Source organism: Fusarium proliferatum, assembly GCF_900067095.1.
Source record: "Fusarium proliferatum ET1 genome assembly, contig: FPRO_scaffold004, whole genome shotgun sequence".
NCBI lineage: Eukaryota > Fungi > Ascomycota > Sordariomycetes > Hypocreales > Nectriaceae > Fusarium > Fusarium proliferatum.
In genome coordinates, this window is record NW_022194793.1 from 258,651 (window position 1) to 273,680 (window position 15,030).

The window sequence follows — 15,030 nt, forward strand, 5'->3', positions numbered from 1 at the left end:
GCATTGTTGGTCGGATGTCAAGATTACTGGATCGATCCACTCTTCATTTAAATTCTATACCAACGCTCCATGATGCTAACAACCAACAACCAGAACTCCATGCTCTCATAAAAACTATAACAAATCACAAGGTAATACGAAGTAGGCAGCCTAATCACCTCCTCCACCTCCGCCTCCTCCTCCACCATCACCACCTCCACTGCTTCCACCACTATCTCCTCCTCCGCTTCCTCCGCCCGAATCACTGCATCCTCCTCCGCTGCTGCTGCCTCCATGGTCTCCGTGACCCCCATAACTATGACCGCCGCTGCCTGAACCATCTTCTACTCCTCCCCATCCCCAATGCCCTCTATCCCTGTGCCCATGACTGTGACTGTTGCCAACTGTGTCATCCGAGACTCCTCCATACATGTTTCCAGCAGGATAGTTTCCGCCATCAGCGGTAGCTGGGACATGATATCTTCCCCGTGGAGGCCCAGTAGAGCCTACCTTATTTGTAGGTGTCTTCTGTGTATGTGCTGGGGCTGTATAGGCGCGTCTTGGTATAGGTTCGTCAGGTGTTGGCTCTGGCTTTTCAGTGTTTTTTTGCTTCTTCCGCCTTGGGAAATATTTGGTGAAAAGATCTTTCGGAGACATTGCAGTGAAATTGTGGTTATTGAGTGCCAGTATCGTATAAATTTGGGCGTGATGTTGCCCTTTATATCTGTCGAGACTCACTTACAAGACTGCCTCGGCTGTGTTGGTGCTAACTAAAATGGTGTCTGTGGTGCCATCATCTTCATCTTCAGCCAAGCCGGGCGTCTTACAGCCCACCAGACTCGGCCGAGACCGAACAGTCTTACGAGCTTCGAATATTCTTACTAAATGGGGAAACTAGCTTAAACAGAGCTCATGGTACTTTGATAATGCCTAAATATTGGAAATCGGTGGAGTGAAACATGCGATAGGATGAGATGAAGCTTGTCCTTGCAATATGTGTGAGCGCCGATATCGCTGATTCACGAGGCTCGACTATGAAAGAACTTGACGGAGAGTCTCTCATTCTCGTAGAATAAAAGACTCTCCGTCCGCTCTCCCATAGTCGAGCTGGAAAGGGCTCCACATTTGAGACAATGAGCTTTATAGTCCGCCGTGGAGCTGTTAGCTACAGCCACAGCTCCCTATTTCTAAACGCCCGCCTGATATCGACTCCTTGCTCAGCCCCAGGCTCTTGAATAAGCCAGACAAGAATGCCTGCTTTGGAAGAATGACGACACTTACCATAGCTTGCTAGCGAGGCTGATTTCCTAGGTTGCGTAGGTAATGTGATGAGAATGGTCAGTGTGGCCCAGTGTGCCTACGTAGCTTTGCAGTTCGGTCATTGCCTTGATGTCTAACACGTATACAAATTGCGACGCAAAGGACTCGAGTCTTGGACAACACCTTCTCTGACAAGATAACAACATAAGTTCTAAACCCAAACTTAGGACAGACGTTGCTACCCAACTTCATCAAAGTAACTGCGATTGTTATTGGGCTACAATCCTAGTGCCATTGTATAGAGTCTGTTGGGTTTATTTCCTGCTATCCATTTCTTAATAATGCACTTGGCCAGGGTATTGGCTGCAGGTGGTTTAGGTGCATAAAAACCGCCTGCCGCCTTGCAATGTGTTTGGCGAGTTACAGGAGGTGTTACCGGCATCTGTTTCCCTATGGAAACAAATTCATGGGTTGTTATTGGAAAGCGCCTTACACAGCCGAAACTGCTGAACAGGATTAGTACCTAGAAACTCCAGCTGAAAGACCCGTTCACACTCTTCAAACTCACCTCGACAGCCAAGTTTACAGCGACAACGTTGCGAGAATGAGTATTTTACCAGTCCTGAATATATCAAGCATAATTTTCCGCTATTCTGGCCTCGTCGGAAATCTCATAGCTATCTCTTCAGCTGCTCAAGTTCCACCAGGAAGTCCCCCCTTGCGGTATATATACGATCAACTCCTTGCGATCCAGTCGGAACTGCAAGATGGCCTCCTTGCTTTGCAGAAGGAAAAGTCCGCATCAGATGACGAAAACCATACTACGATACTAAATTGTGCGAGGGCGTGTGTAAGGGACTGTGACACTCTTCTTAAAGCTGCCAAGACAAATCTCGAGAGAGAGACTCAAAATGGGCAAGGGGGACAGTTCCTGCGGTTAGTTGATCAGCTGTTTGTGCCTCCATATTTTGGAAATCTCCAAAGCGCGATCAGTGAGTATACTCGACCAAGTACTCGTCACTTGGCGAAGTGAGTCAAACAAGTGTTCATTCTATTGATCCATATTAACATCGATAGCAACATCTTATGTCATGTGCATTACCAATTGGAAGACATTGAAAATCGCTTCGGCATTTCTCTAGGATGCAATGCTTTTGAAGAGCTCCAACGGTCTACAGGCCTTGTTGACGCTCAACTCGGCCAAATTCCTTGCGGAACAGAGGCTTGGGAAGAAATCTGTGACAGACTGCAATGCATATTATCCAACCTTCACCACTTACAGACGGCACTCCCAATGTTATGCGCCCTCAACCATAGCGAGAGATCACTTCGACAGAGTAGGATCTCGAAAGCCTTTGAGGGAACGTTCTCCTGGGTCTTTCAAGAACAAGCAGACGATGCCATCCATGCTCAATCTTTGTTGCGTCGCTGGCTTATTTCAGATCACAGCCTCTTCTGGGTCACAGGAAAACCATGCTCGGGGAAATCGACATTGATGAAATTTGTTTCCGAACATCAGGATACCCGAAATTTACTGCAGAAATGGGCTGAGCATAGGGAGCTGTTGATCGTCAATCACCACTTTGATGCTACGGGTCTACCAATCCAGAGATCGTTTGAGGGACTCCTAAGGTCCCTCGCATTTGGAATTCTCAGTGCGAAGCCAAATCTCTTGAAGAATTCGCCGTCCAGCCTTGGCTCAGCATCGAGCACCTTGCCGGCAACTTTCAAATTAGGACACATATTAAGCTCCATAACAAAGAACAATGTTCCTGTTAACATGTGTTTCTTTATCGATGGGCTGGATGAATATGAGGGAGATAATGCTAAGTTGTGTCAACTGATAGAAGATCTATCGTCTCTCCCCCATGTCAAAGTCATTGTCTCTAGCAGACCATTGGCTGTGTTTGATGATTCACTCAATATCTCCTCCGAAGCCAAACTATCTATGGAAGAGGCCAATCGAGGAGATATCAACAGATATATCACATTTCAGTTGGAGGGAAGCCATCTGCAAAGCTATATGGACCGTTCGAACTATAGGGATCTTGATGTCGAGTCCCTTGGTGCTCAAGCACAGGGGAACTTCCTCTGGGCTGTTTTGGTAACTCGCTTTCTCCTTGAGGAGCCGTCTCTTTTGCTTGATGCCTACAACGGAGCAGAGAATGTTGCAGACATCCCCCACAACCTACCAAGCCTAGTCAAGAGTGTGACAAAATCCTCGAACTTCCAGGCTTGTGGAAAAGCTGCTGAGTATCTGACAATCACTCGCGAAGCAAAACGAAGCCTAGCTGCCGAAATTCTCTACTTTCACAACTTCGACTTTGGCAATGACATGTACGCTTTTGTGACACCAACGGACCTTTTGTCGCCCCACGACGAGAAAACAAAACAATTACATCACCAGGTTCATCGCGACATCATACAGACATGTAGAGGACTGCTGGAAGTTGTCGATGGACAAGTTGCCTTCGTGCATCGAGCTGTTTTGGAATTGATGCATTCTGAAGAGTTTCATAACTACTTACTCACCAAAGTTCGGAAAGGGTTCGATTCCGATCTCTCAGTCTTCAAAGCGTCAGTTTCTTGGCTCAAGCGCAAATCTTTCAGGAGCGGCGAATTCATCGACTTACAGCCTGAGCCGGCAGCGGTCAGTCTAGCGTATGTGAAGAGCCTTTCGAAATTCCATAAGAAATTAGCAAGTACCTTGCCGGATTTTCAAGATACATTCAATCAACCAGTCGACGTTTACTGGATGACAAAGGTTGTCAACATCCGAGGAGGCTTTCGCAACGTGTGCAAGCACGAAATATGGTTGGATGTTGTCAAAAACTTGGGTTATAGCGACGATACTGCAATATCAGTTTCAGACTCACTCAAGAAGCTGTATGAGCGATGGCTTCATCCATACGAAGAGCATCTGCACCAAAAGAAGCTAGAAGAACACGATCCCATGAAAGATATTGAAGACCTTGTTCAGAGCTTGAGGAAGTGTCTTGAATATGCACGACGTTGCGACCAAAAAGAAAACACCGTTGCCACAACCTGGGCACTACTTGACAACATAGAAGAATCTCTGTTGTCCATGACTGCGAGGAATCAATTCAACATATCAGATATATCTATGACAAGGGGCATTTACCGTCATCTTGTGATTGAATCTGGTATTCAGAGATACATTGCGAACAAACTCTGGGTTGACCCAGGATATTGTGACAACAAATATTCACAGAACTACCGATCACCTCTTTGTTCTGCGCTTGGTGCAGCATCACATAACCTTCATCCTGCGCATCTAGGCCCAGAGTCTATTGACATGTCTCTATTCAAATCACTTCTTGCTCTTGGTCATAAGCCAAATAAGTTTCACCTTACAGGGGAGACACCATGGGTAACTTTTGTAAATACCCACGTTCCTGACACGTTATGCAATTCATTCCCGAGGCTTGGTAAGATAAACATCAATCTGGTAAATGAGATATCCATTCTCATGCTTGAACATGGGGCCAGGCCAGGAGATCATGTTGAACTTCTGGACAAGAAATCGAGGACGTGGAAAGTTCCAGTTTGGTTCAAGTTCCTCATGCTGGCTCATTGGGTACCGACTTTTGAACAGGCCATGTTCGAACGTGTTTTCAGTATGATGTTGGGGAGGGCCCCTCATATCCCAGATTCAAGAGCTTTACTGGAACTCAAATCTGATGGCGAAACATATGAATGGATTCCTTTTCCGTTATGGGCAATCAGTGCTGACAATTTTGCCCTACCTAACGTGTCAGATTCTAGCCTATCTGATGCTGATTTTGTATTCAGGGTGTTTGCAGAAGTCTGTGAAAAGAATCTGGATAACCTGGAAATGTCTGAAAGGTCTCGAAAATACCTTTCGAGTTACTTCCTTCCAGACTACCCGGAGCTTGGCAGACAAATCCTGATGCTCATTCCCGGAAGCGACTCTAGGACGATAGGTTTCACAACAATCACCTCAGCCACGCGGGACAGAAACACAGATAGCATTAGTGGTCGAAATTCTACGGTTGCGACGTCAATTGAGCTTCCAGAAGGTATAGAGGTTGAATCTACTAAAGAAGGTGCAGTGTGCAATAGTACGAGAGCAGAGGTGGATGCAATAATGGACGAAGTTGGCTCGATTCAGTCAATCGAAGAAGACATCCAGTCACACAACAGCAGCATTGCGCGAACTCCAGTTATCATCGCCGCTGAGCGTCAAATTGGTGATTTGCTTTCCCGGCATCCGGATCTCCGTTTTATCATTGATATATCCTCAGAACTCATGCCAAAGGAAAGGCTCGAGCGCAATGTGCGGAGATCACTGAAGCATTTGTACCTGAAACTCAGAGAATACACGGAAAAGAACATCGAAACCCAGGTTCTGACGACTCGAATGCTTAAAGGGCGAGGTTCAAGGACTAGAATCTCAAAAAGAGCTGTCGATGGCGGGTTAGCAACATCAACTGCAAGGAATAGCAATGAAGAAGACGAAGAAATCAGGCCAAGTTTCCGGAAGGATCGAGCTTATCTCAACAACTGGATATTGAAAACGGAACTGTCTGCGAGACCAGATGAGAAGCCTCAGCAGCCAGCAGATGAGACTAGTGACACCAAACTTACAGAAGATAATGACGACATGTACGATGAAATAGAAAGCGATTCCGGAGATTTCCAAGCAGTTCAAATCGCAGAAGAATTCCTCATGAAGGGTCCTCCTTTCCGGGCGTTCTTGGGGCACCTTGGACTCTCTTTGTTACCTGATACTCTCAGACAGGTCATGCAATTAGCTGCTTGGGATACCATTGAAATGATCGACACCCCGGCTGAAGTCTCAATTTTTGATCAAATCAAGCTTGCTGCGGAAAAGGCGACCGGCAGCCCCTGGGATTGGTGGCCACTCAAACCGCCAGAAGTACCTTTGCCAAGGGGCTACGTACGAATGAACTGGGCCTGTGTGAGTTACCACAAGCTGCAAGACTTCCTATGTAACCACCTGACCAGAAATAGCATTGCGGCAAGCCGCTTTCGATAGACATTACTCCCTCTCAAGCACAAGTCATTGAGAGAATGACCAAGAACCATACCGCGTTCGCTGAGGACCATCACAAAGTCGCCCATACCAGGCGAAATAACTTCCAAGGGTTCACAGCGTGGTTCAAATGGAACTCCGGAGCCCTTTTACCTGTCTCGACGCCAGTATCCCAAGGTAGTCAACAACCGCCTGGTGTGGGAGGCAACAACCGAATCCAGCAGGGGGTGACTACTACAGAGCAGAACAACATCCCGCCTGTGGCTATTCATGATCTGAGGATCTTGTTTGGAGTACCCATGGGGCTTAAGACGCTACATGTGATCCCAATCCCGGTCCATCAACCAGATAGCAACGTTTTCACACAGTTGAAGGCCGAGTATTTAAAAACGCGAGGCCGATGGAGAGCTTGGTTCTCTTTCTGGCAGCTCAGTCACTGCAATTTCGTTAAGGTGAGTGCATTTCACTAGGAAGTTTTCACTCCCATATGTCGAATGCCTCAAATTGATCTTGCAACACCTATCGGCCCTCCGTTCTGGTAATATTCATTGATAATTCATTAGTTCGAGAGCATTACCCGCAACATTGTTGTCGCATGTGGTCAAGATCTGCCAAAGGCTAGCGACTTAGACTACGATTATGCACCAAAGCCTCCTCAAGCATCAATACCACCTGTTCATCCACATATCTTTGAAGCTGCATTCAACAGCTGCACTGGCGGTAAATGCCGAAACCTCTCTCCTTTTCACGACTGCTACGAGTTTGAAGAAACGACTTACATAAAGAGAATTCCAAAGAAAAAGACGCCACTTTCACCTGGAACGATTGATATCCCCATCTGGGGTCTCGAAGCCCGACATTGCATCTCGTGCTTTCATGTTATTATATATCACTTGCTTATTCTCATTCCTCCTTTTGTATTGTGGGGATGGTGGATGAGTAGACATCCCGATGACATACAAAGCGCATCTGTTCCCATGACTATTGTTTTGGCAATGATTTCCATGTTTTGGAGTGCTACGGGAATTATGAAGCAATTTCGTGGCGAGTCATAGTGCTATGGGCGAGTGAATCTGAGGATCTATGCTGAATATATACATACATATGAAGACATAACTGATAATGGTAGAGCTAATTTATGTCAGAGACTCACAGAACATAGAGAAACCGAATTTTAAACAGAACTGAAGAAAAGAGAGTCATCTGTGCCTATTCTCTAATTATGTCCGAACAGTATCTACTGCGATATTGGCCTTTTCCTGTATACTCCCCTTCCCGGGTGGACAATGAGAATCGTAACAGAACCGACTCAAATATCAACAAGATCAGGCCGCGTGGCCTAATGGCTAAGGCGCTAGATTTCGGTCTTTCAGCAACTGATCCCTCTAGAGATTCCAGGTTCGACTCCTGGCGTGGTCGATTGACACAGCTGATCCACTTTCTTTTTGCACTTCTCTCTTCCTGTATAGAAGAACTACTGTCTCTTTTTCTGCTTCACGTAAAATAAGAGATAGAACAAGCAAAAATGTGGTTCCGCCCGGGATCGAACCGGGGACCTTCTCGGTGTTAACGAGATGCCATAACCAACTAGACCACGGAACCTGTGATCAATGAGACGAATCTCTTGAGGATTGCTGGTTTGGGCTTCGCTATTGAGCTCCAAGTTCCCGGAGCCACGGGCCACCTGTTCAGAAAATAGACAGACCGACCACTTTGTGCACCTGGTAAAACAGTCACTGAGCTAGTGTTGAAGGTTCAAACATAAGTCTATTCATACCCGTGTCGTACGCCTGCCCATGATATCAGACGCCTCTCGTCTCACTAAAACGCGTTACCAATGTCATCCCAATCAAAGTTATCCATGTCTTGAGTATCGAATCCTTCAAACATGGCAGCATCCCCTGAAGGATCCAAGCTCCCTCCGTCATTGGCAGATCCGAGTCCCAGATCAGATGGTACACCACCCATACTGACATCAAGAGTCAAGTTATCAACAGACATATTGTCCTGAACACCTGAAGCCGCAGCAGCCATGGCATCTCCAAGTGCAGCGGTGTCACCATCGAGGTTGAGAGACATCTCTGCGGTCTGAAGCATTCCTGGAGGCTGGGGGATGATCATCTGTGCTTCTACACGGCGATGTAGACGTACAACGATCTCAGCGAGTGCTGGGTCTTTCTTCTGGAGTTTTCTACAGCCTTCAGCCTCAACTTTGAGAAGATCACGGAGACTACGCTGCCGCTGGACCGGTGGAAGCATGTTTCCGTTTGCATCGACAACTGCGGGGGCATCTTTCGCAGCGTCAGGTGCACAGATCAATGAGATAGCCACGTCGTAGACAATACTGGCACTTCCAGTCTCTGTGTGTTGTCGAATCTCCTCCAAGATGACGTGCAATACTCGCTTGGGGCCCATTATCTTCAGAGCAGCCAAGATTTGTCGATGGGTATAAGAAGTCGGCATACTGTTCATAGCAGGATGCATGCTCCAGTGGACAAGACCTTGAGTGGTAAGTTTAATGGCACTAGATAGGCCAGTAGGAGGTGTAACGGTCCAAGACTCGAGCTCATTGAGGTCGGTTCCTCCTGTCCGGCGTGACAAGGGGATACTATCCCTGAGAGTTCGCAAAAGAGGTTCAATGTCTTGATTCTGGGGATCTCGACGTTGGTATGTTCGTAAGGCATGCTCCAAAGGCTTTGCAATGAGGTTTTTGACGGATGAAAGCATTGTGCTTGCTTCTCCCGAGATGGAGCTTGGGAGGAGAATGAGTTGCAGGATCTTGATGATGGACTTTTGTTCTTTTTGGTCTATCCAGAGATAGTCTGCCAGGAATCGAATCGCCGGGACAAGAGATGGCAATAAGAAGGTATCCACCAGGTCTGTTTCGTCAGCATGGATCACCTGATTGGCAATGGTACTCACATTCGATGCCTCCCTTGAGGCTTTCGTCGTTGAGATAGCCATGCGTGTATGCAACGACAATGCTCTGAAATAGAGGCGCCACAACAAGATAAAACTCTTGCGGGGGGCAAGATGACATCAACTCATCACCCAGACCACCTGCCTCAGTATCGAAAAGTCCATGAATCCAGCCGTTGAGGTGGTCGTTCTCCCTTTGAGTAAGCTCATTGCATTGTCGTCCAATGTGTCCCCTGCCAATAATCTTAGCGACCCAAGAGTCAGGGCTGGCGATACCAATGTCCACTGCGTTTAGGTTATATCGATAGGTGAAGGCCAACACAAGCAGTAGAACGGCACCAAACTCCTCGTACACGGGTTGATACTCTTCTTGGTCATCTTCATAACGCCAGTTATCAAGAAGTTGACACAAAGGTTCAAGAATATTCGGCAGCTTCTCAAACAGAAGAATGACGTCTAAAGACTGTGGCTTTGCAGCCAGTTGACTGCATAGTACTTTCAACGACATTGTTTCCTTATTGTGGCATGATTGCCGTAGCACCTATGTTTGTTAGAAGTAAATAGGCGACGAATGAAGTCACTTACCTCAACAAGTGCCTGACAAACTGCACCGACGTTGCCGTCCATCTTGTCGAGTTCCCGAACAAGCCCCTGAATCTTTTCCGTATCAGACAAACAGTCTTGCACAAGCTTGTCTTTGGAATGCTTCTGTAAAGATGGTTCATAGGAAAGGGATATTTCTCCCAAAATCCTCTCCACGTGCTCTCTTTGCACGAGGCCATGCAGCACACACGCGGCGCAAAACTCTTCTCTGATACTTTCAGTATAAGGGTTGTTGTTTCGAGACTCGTCAAACATGAGTGATGCTGTAGGAAACAGGCTTGTGTCTACATGGCTTAGTGCCTCCGTAATACAGAATTCAGCCGATGTGCCTGGGAAGCCAGGAGGCAACAGCTGATAGAGAAGTATAGGAATTTTATTGATCAAGAATGATCTCAGAAGGTGGGCGTCTTTCTGTCCCTCATTGCGGAAAACCGCGTTGGCCAAGATATCGAAAGATGCGAGAATCAGGTCAATGGCACTCGATTGGATATCTCCTTGATACTTGTTGCTCATGTACGAAAACAAAGCATGATCGTCCAAAAGGGGGCGTGCAATAAGCTAGCAAATTAGCATAGTCATTCACCGAGGGACATCGAACTTACTGCAGCGTTCAGGTAGATGTACAATCCTGCTCGAGTGTTGCTGACGGGGATATCTGCCACAACAAAATTGTCCAGGCCAACGGCTGAATCAAGAAGCTCGTCCATAGCAGCATTAGTAGCTTGCTTCTTCTTATCGGCGGGATCAGAGCAGGCAAGGATCTCCGTTCGAAATTGCTCGAGCTTGTCTGTTATTTGCGGCACGAGCTGTAACGTTGGCACAAAGCTTGCCAAGCCAGCAGACATTTCTTTCCGGACGTCTGGCCTAGTCAGTATGGGCGCAGTATGATAGGGATTGTATTACCTTTGGCAATTGGTTTGCTCACGGCTCCAACAAGGATGTCATTCTCGCACATCCGTAGCAGGAGTGCGACCAGAGCTGCCCTCGACGATTCCATCTCATCTCGTACCTGGGCTGTGTGCAATTGCTCAATCATATCGGCCGCAAATGCAGTCGTGAAAAGGACCATCAATTTGGAAATAATCCTTGTCATGTCCAATGCCGTTTTTGAATCTCGTATGGCTTTTCCTTCTACTACGGACTTGGTAATTCCGTAGAAAAGTACCTCTTCAGCCCAGTAAGAGCTCTTCCATCGAGTAATCTTCTGTTGATTTTCATCCTTCTCTTTATCATCGCTTTTTCCGTTCTCCTTTTCGTTTTCCCTGCCTTCATGGGCGTTCGGTTGTTGTGCGTACGCATGTAGAGACGAGTATTTGTACAGCGCTTTTAGTATTGACGGCGCATCGACATAGCCGAGTCTTGTGAGCACTTGCAAATATGGAGGGATTCGAGGGTCGAGGCTATTATCGTTTGATGGTTGAGGGCGAAGGAAGAAATCAGCGACAAGGGCGGGAGGGAGAGGATGTTGATCATGGACGAGTCGAACGTAATTCTCGAATTTCTCTGTATCGAGACGTTGGGAGATAGAGCGTGCGACAAACTGGGACCAATATTCTATGGCCGAGCGCATCGCTTCTGCGGCTGCTGCGCGAGAGTCCATGGCGAAGGGAATGGATGTTCGAATCGATGATTAAACGGTTGGTCGCGAGATGGATCGATGAACAAAGGAGTTTTGGATCGCGTCCATAAGGTGAACCTTCAGGAAGTACGCCCGTCTATTCAATTGGGAGTCAATATACCAAGAAATTCCAAGTTGAATATATTATAGTGGCGGAGATTGACTCTCCCAGCGTCGGCGCATACACTTTGGTGGATGTAGAGCTTGAGCTGTCGCGGAGTCGATGGTCTTGGTGTTGACTTTGGTGGGACTCACTGTGGCGCGGATTTGTTCCGCGTTGAATAAGACTGACAGGTCTATCAACTTGGACAAATCCAATCGCCATAACCAACCAAAACGATGGAAATTAAGTATTAACAGGTCATTCGTATTATGCTATTACTGCTGACTACCTTGCCTATAAGTACCGCGGCCTAGAAGACTGAAAGTCATTGAAAGGTGAATGCACATTGATGGAACCATCCGTAGTTCATATACCACATATTGAGCTGTCCAGTCTCCCTCCAGCAGACAATCAATTCTGATCCTAGATTTTATTTGTTACCCCGGGCTCAATCCCCTCCAAAACCCCACTCAACTCCTCCCAGACCTTTCTACACATCTTCTCTCCTTCATCCCCCTGCATAATCCTGGGCAGTTCATGAAAAGCGCCGTTAGACATAAACTTTCCGTTCAAGCTTTCATCTGCAAACGCTCCAGCCAGTAAAGCACGGGATCCCACCTCCGGAGCTCGTCCAAAAAGTGCAAGAAGCCCTTTAAATATAAGATTGAATGGCCAGGGCGTGTTATCGAAGAGTGGTGTGCTGCAGAAGCCAGGATGCACGCCATTGACGATGATATGGCCTTTTCCAGACACTTCAATAGCTTTGGCGAGTTGGGTCATGAATATGAGTTGAACGAGCTTCGTCTTGTTGTAGTGTTCGAGGACACTTGGCTGCTCATCAAGAGCTTTGATGATATTTGTCTCTTGTACGGGAAGGCGACACTAGTATAGTCAGTATAGATTCGTGGTCGTTCGCATAGGACTCGCCTCAAATGCAGCATCAGAAGATACAATAACAATATGTGGGATAATGTTAAACCTGGTCGACGTTTGCCTTAAAACAGGGAGAACAAGGAGTGTAAGTAGAGCCGTCGAGATTACATTAATGCTCAGCATGGACTCATGACCCTCGATAAGCTCACGCTTAAAGACAAGAAGACCTGCATTGTTGATCAAGACATCTACTCGGTCTAACTTATTGACACGATCTGCAAACTCGCGAACACTATCATGCAATGCGAGATCTAGAGGCCAAACCTCGACGACGTTATGCTTTCCAGTTGTCTCTTCAATATCTTTCTTTGCGTGTTCACCCTTCTCAAGACTGCGACATGCGAGGATTACTCTGGCAGCGTTAAATTGGGCAAAGTGTCGCGCTGCCTCGAGAGCAATACCTTAGAAATGATCAGACGAAGGCAATGAAAGAAGGGAGTATTCATTTACCGCCGTTTCCCCCAGTGATGATGACTACTTTGCCTGTGCAATCTTCCTTTTGCGGTGGTATTGTGGTTAATTTGCCATAGATCATATTCAACAGGAAGGACATCTTGAATAATGAGCGGCGATCGTAACGAATGCCGGGACTTAAAAAATGTGTGTAGTTCAATTGGTCGATATTGGAGCCGTGTCTGTAAGGATGATGGAGCGTTCTGTCAAATGAGACGATGAAGCATTGAGTGAGGTTCAGACGTTGTTGCTGCTGACGAATTATCTGACGGGTCAGTTTGAGCCGAAGATGGTTGCATTGGTCCCCTGTCTGTCTGTACATGACCACTCACTGAACATGACTTATTCCGTTGCACATCGCTAAATAGTTCCTACACTCTTGGGATCCAGTAACGAAGTATATTTAAATACTACAGGTCTGTTCTACCTTGCTCTATAACAAAATTGCCTCAATAGACAGCGCTTTGAGGCTCAGTGATTGTTGACTAAATAAAGGCTTCATCACTGGCAATCCGTATATGAGCTACATTTGGTTTCAGTGATTATTAATTATATATGAAATCTATAGAATGATAAAAACACAGGGGAATCTCAACACTAAACAAATACCAGGATATCTCAGCATCTCAAGTAGCAACCCTATTTCTCAAAAACCGTCATCATCGTCCTCTTCCCAGCCGCCCAACCATCAGCATAATCAGTACCCAGATATCGTCCCTTGACCCACCAGATCATGATGCTAAACAGCTTCATGGTCCCCATCTGGCCAGTCGCTCGGCTTCGGCCAAGGGTCACAGCAAACATTGGCTTGTTGGCAGGAGTATACTCGGGAATTTCGCCGCCATCGAGATGAGCGGGAAGATTCTTGAAAAGGTGCTGTGCCTGTTTGTCTGCCATGCCGAGCTGGGAGTTCTCAAGGTTTCCAGCGTCTCCAATGACGAAGATGTTCTTCTGGCCCTCAACTTTGAGATGGGTTGTCTGTTTGACGTAGCCGTTGCTGTCAAGAAGGTTCTTGGGAACGAATTCGGTATTGGGGATAATGCCGGTAGCAGGTAGATAAGCATTTGCGGTGATCTTCTTGGTCGTTCCGTCGGCAGAGCGCACCTCGAGGATGGTATCTGATCCTGAAGGTGTTGCGCTGATGACAGTTGTCTTGGGCATCGTCTTGACCTTGAGCTTCTTGAGCTCCTTGAGAGTCTGCTTGCGAACTCCGTCTGTCGCGGGGGGTGCAAGAGGGAGATCGTCAGAGTAGATGAAGATGACCTCCTTGGTTCCGTGCTGGGAGTACTCAAAACCAAGTTCACCGGCAGTCTCGGAGCCAGTGAGACCGCCACCAGAAACAACAATAGTCTTGGCCTTGCTGATCTGATCTTGGATCTCGTGCAGCTTCGCCTTGGTAGCCTCGGTAGAACCGATATCCTTCCAGATCAGACCATCCCTCGTTCTCGAGCCAGTCGCAATAATCAGGGTGTGGTAGTTGACCTCGCGAACAGTAGCACTGCTGTTAAGCTCAACACTGACAAGGCTGGAGGTAGTGTCAAGAGAAATAGCCTTGCCCTGAATCCACTCAAACTTGTCGGTAGGGTAGGTGCTGAAGGTGGGTTCCAGGGGGATGATGACCTTGTCGTCGGAGATTTGGCCGGGGACAACGACACGAGGCATGGCGACAGGCCAGAGGAAGTGAGTATTGGGTGAAACGACGACCATCTTGAGATCTTTGCGCTTCATGACTTGATTGACCATTGTTTGACGGATCACGGGAAGGGCGGCAGGGCCAGCACCGAGGACCACGATGGTCTTGACGTCAGCCATTGCGGTGGGATTGAGTTGTTGTTGTTGTCGAGGTATTGGTTCTTTGCTTAAAGATGCAATTGCAGTACTGCTTAGACGTAGTCGTAATGTGAGTGAAGATGCTTGATTCAGAACAGGCCGTGACTCTCTACCTATATACAGAATTCAAACCAACTGCCCTCCATCCCTTGCTTTCTCAGCGGATTAGAAACCAATAGTTAATTACCAGCTACCGCGCGCACAAGCCCCGTGTGGAAAAGCAACAAGGTTGAAATGGCATTGCATTTCTGCCCCTGTTTAGATTAGAAAGACCAAATGCCGCGCGCGCGGCAG

At 47.1% G+C, this 15,030-nt stretch overlaps 5 protein-coding genes and 2 non-coding genes across 7 annotated transcripts; 2 read left to right on the forward strand and 5 right to left on the reverse strand.

Annotated features, from left to right (window-relative positions):
• Window positions 1-150: 150 nt before the first annotated feature.
• FPRO_04285 (uncharacterized protein) lies at window positions 151-636 on the reverse strand (the record flags this gene model as incomplete). Its single annotated transcript, XM_031229778.1, has 1 exon — window positions 151-636. The coding sequence occupies one exon, from the start codon at window positions 634-636 to the stop codon at window positions 151-153; it is 486 nt and encodes a 161-aa protein (XP_031079981.1).
• A 1,207-nt stretch (window positions 637-1,843) lies between these two features.
• On the forward strand, window positions 1,844-7,332 carry FPRO_04286 (uncharacterized protein; the record flags this gene model as incomplete). Its single annotated transcript, XM_031229779.1, has 4 exons — window positions 1,844-2,268; window positions 2,317-6,202; window positions 6,256-6,729; window positions 6,841-7,332. 4 exons carry the CDS (start codon window positions 1,844-1,846, stop codon window positions 7,330-7,332), a joined length of 5,277 nt encoding a protein of 1,758 aa, XP_031079982.1.
• A 273-nt stretch (window positions 7,333-7,605) lies between these two features.
• Window positions 7,606-7,696, forward strand: tRNA. The gene is given in 2 exon segments: window positions 7,606-7,642; window positions 7,661-7,696. It is a non-coding gene; the product is annotated as a tRNA-Arg (tRNA).
• Window positions 7,697-7,805: 109 nt separating this feature from the next.
• tRNA lies at window positions 7,806-7,879 on the reverse strand. Its single transcript has one exon. It is a non-coding gene; the product is annotated as a tRNA-Val (tRNA).
• Window positions 7,880-8,098: 219 nt separating this feature from the next.
• FPRO_04287 (uncharacterized protein) lies at window positions 8,099-11,399 on the reverse strand (the record flags this gene model as incomplete). Its single annotated transcript, XM_031229780.1, has 5 exons — window positions 8,099-9,156; window positions 9,200-9,737; window positions 9,782-10,357; window positions 10,402-10,658; window positions 10,703-11,399. 5 exons carry the CDS (start codon window positions 11,397-11,399, stop codon window positions 8,099-8,101), a joined length of 3,126 nt encoding a protein of 1,041 aa, XP_031079983.1.
• A 544-nt stretch (window positions 11,400-11,943) lies between these two features.
• FPRO_04288 (uncharacterized protein) lies at window positions 11,944-13,006 on the reverse strand (the record flags this gene model as incomplete). The annotated part of the gene is made up of 3 exons (XM_031229781.1): window positions 11,944-12,402; window positions 12,448-12,854; window positions 12,904-13,006. 3 exons carry the CDS (start codon window positions 13,004-13,006, stop codon window positions 11,944-11,946), a joined length of 969 nt encoding a protein of 322 aa, XP_031079984.1.
• Window positions 13,007-13,545: 539 nt separating this feature from the next.
• Window positions 13,546-14,718, reverse strand: FPRO_04289 (uncharacterized protein; the record flags this gene model as incomplete). The annotated part of the gene is made up of 1 exon (XM_031229782.1): window positions 13,546-14,718. The coding sequence occupies one exon, from the start codon at window positions 14,716-14,718 to the stop codon at window positions 13,546-13,548; it is 1,173 nt and encodes a 390-aa protein (XP_031079985.1).
• Between the last annotated feature and the right edge of the window lie 312 nt (window positions 14,719-15,030).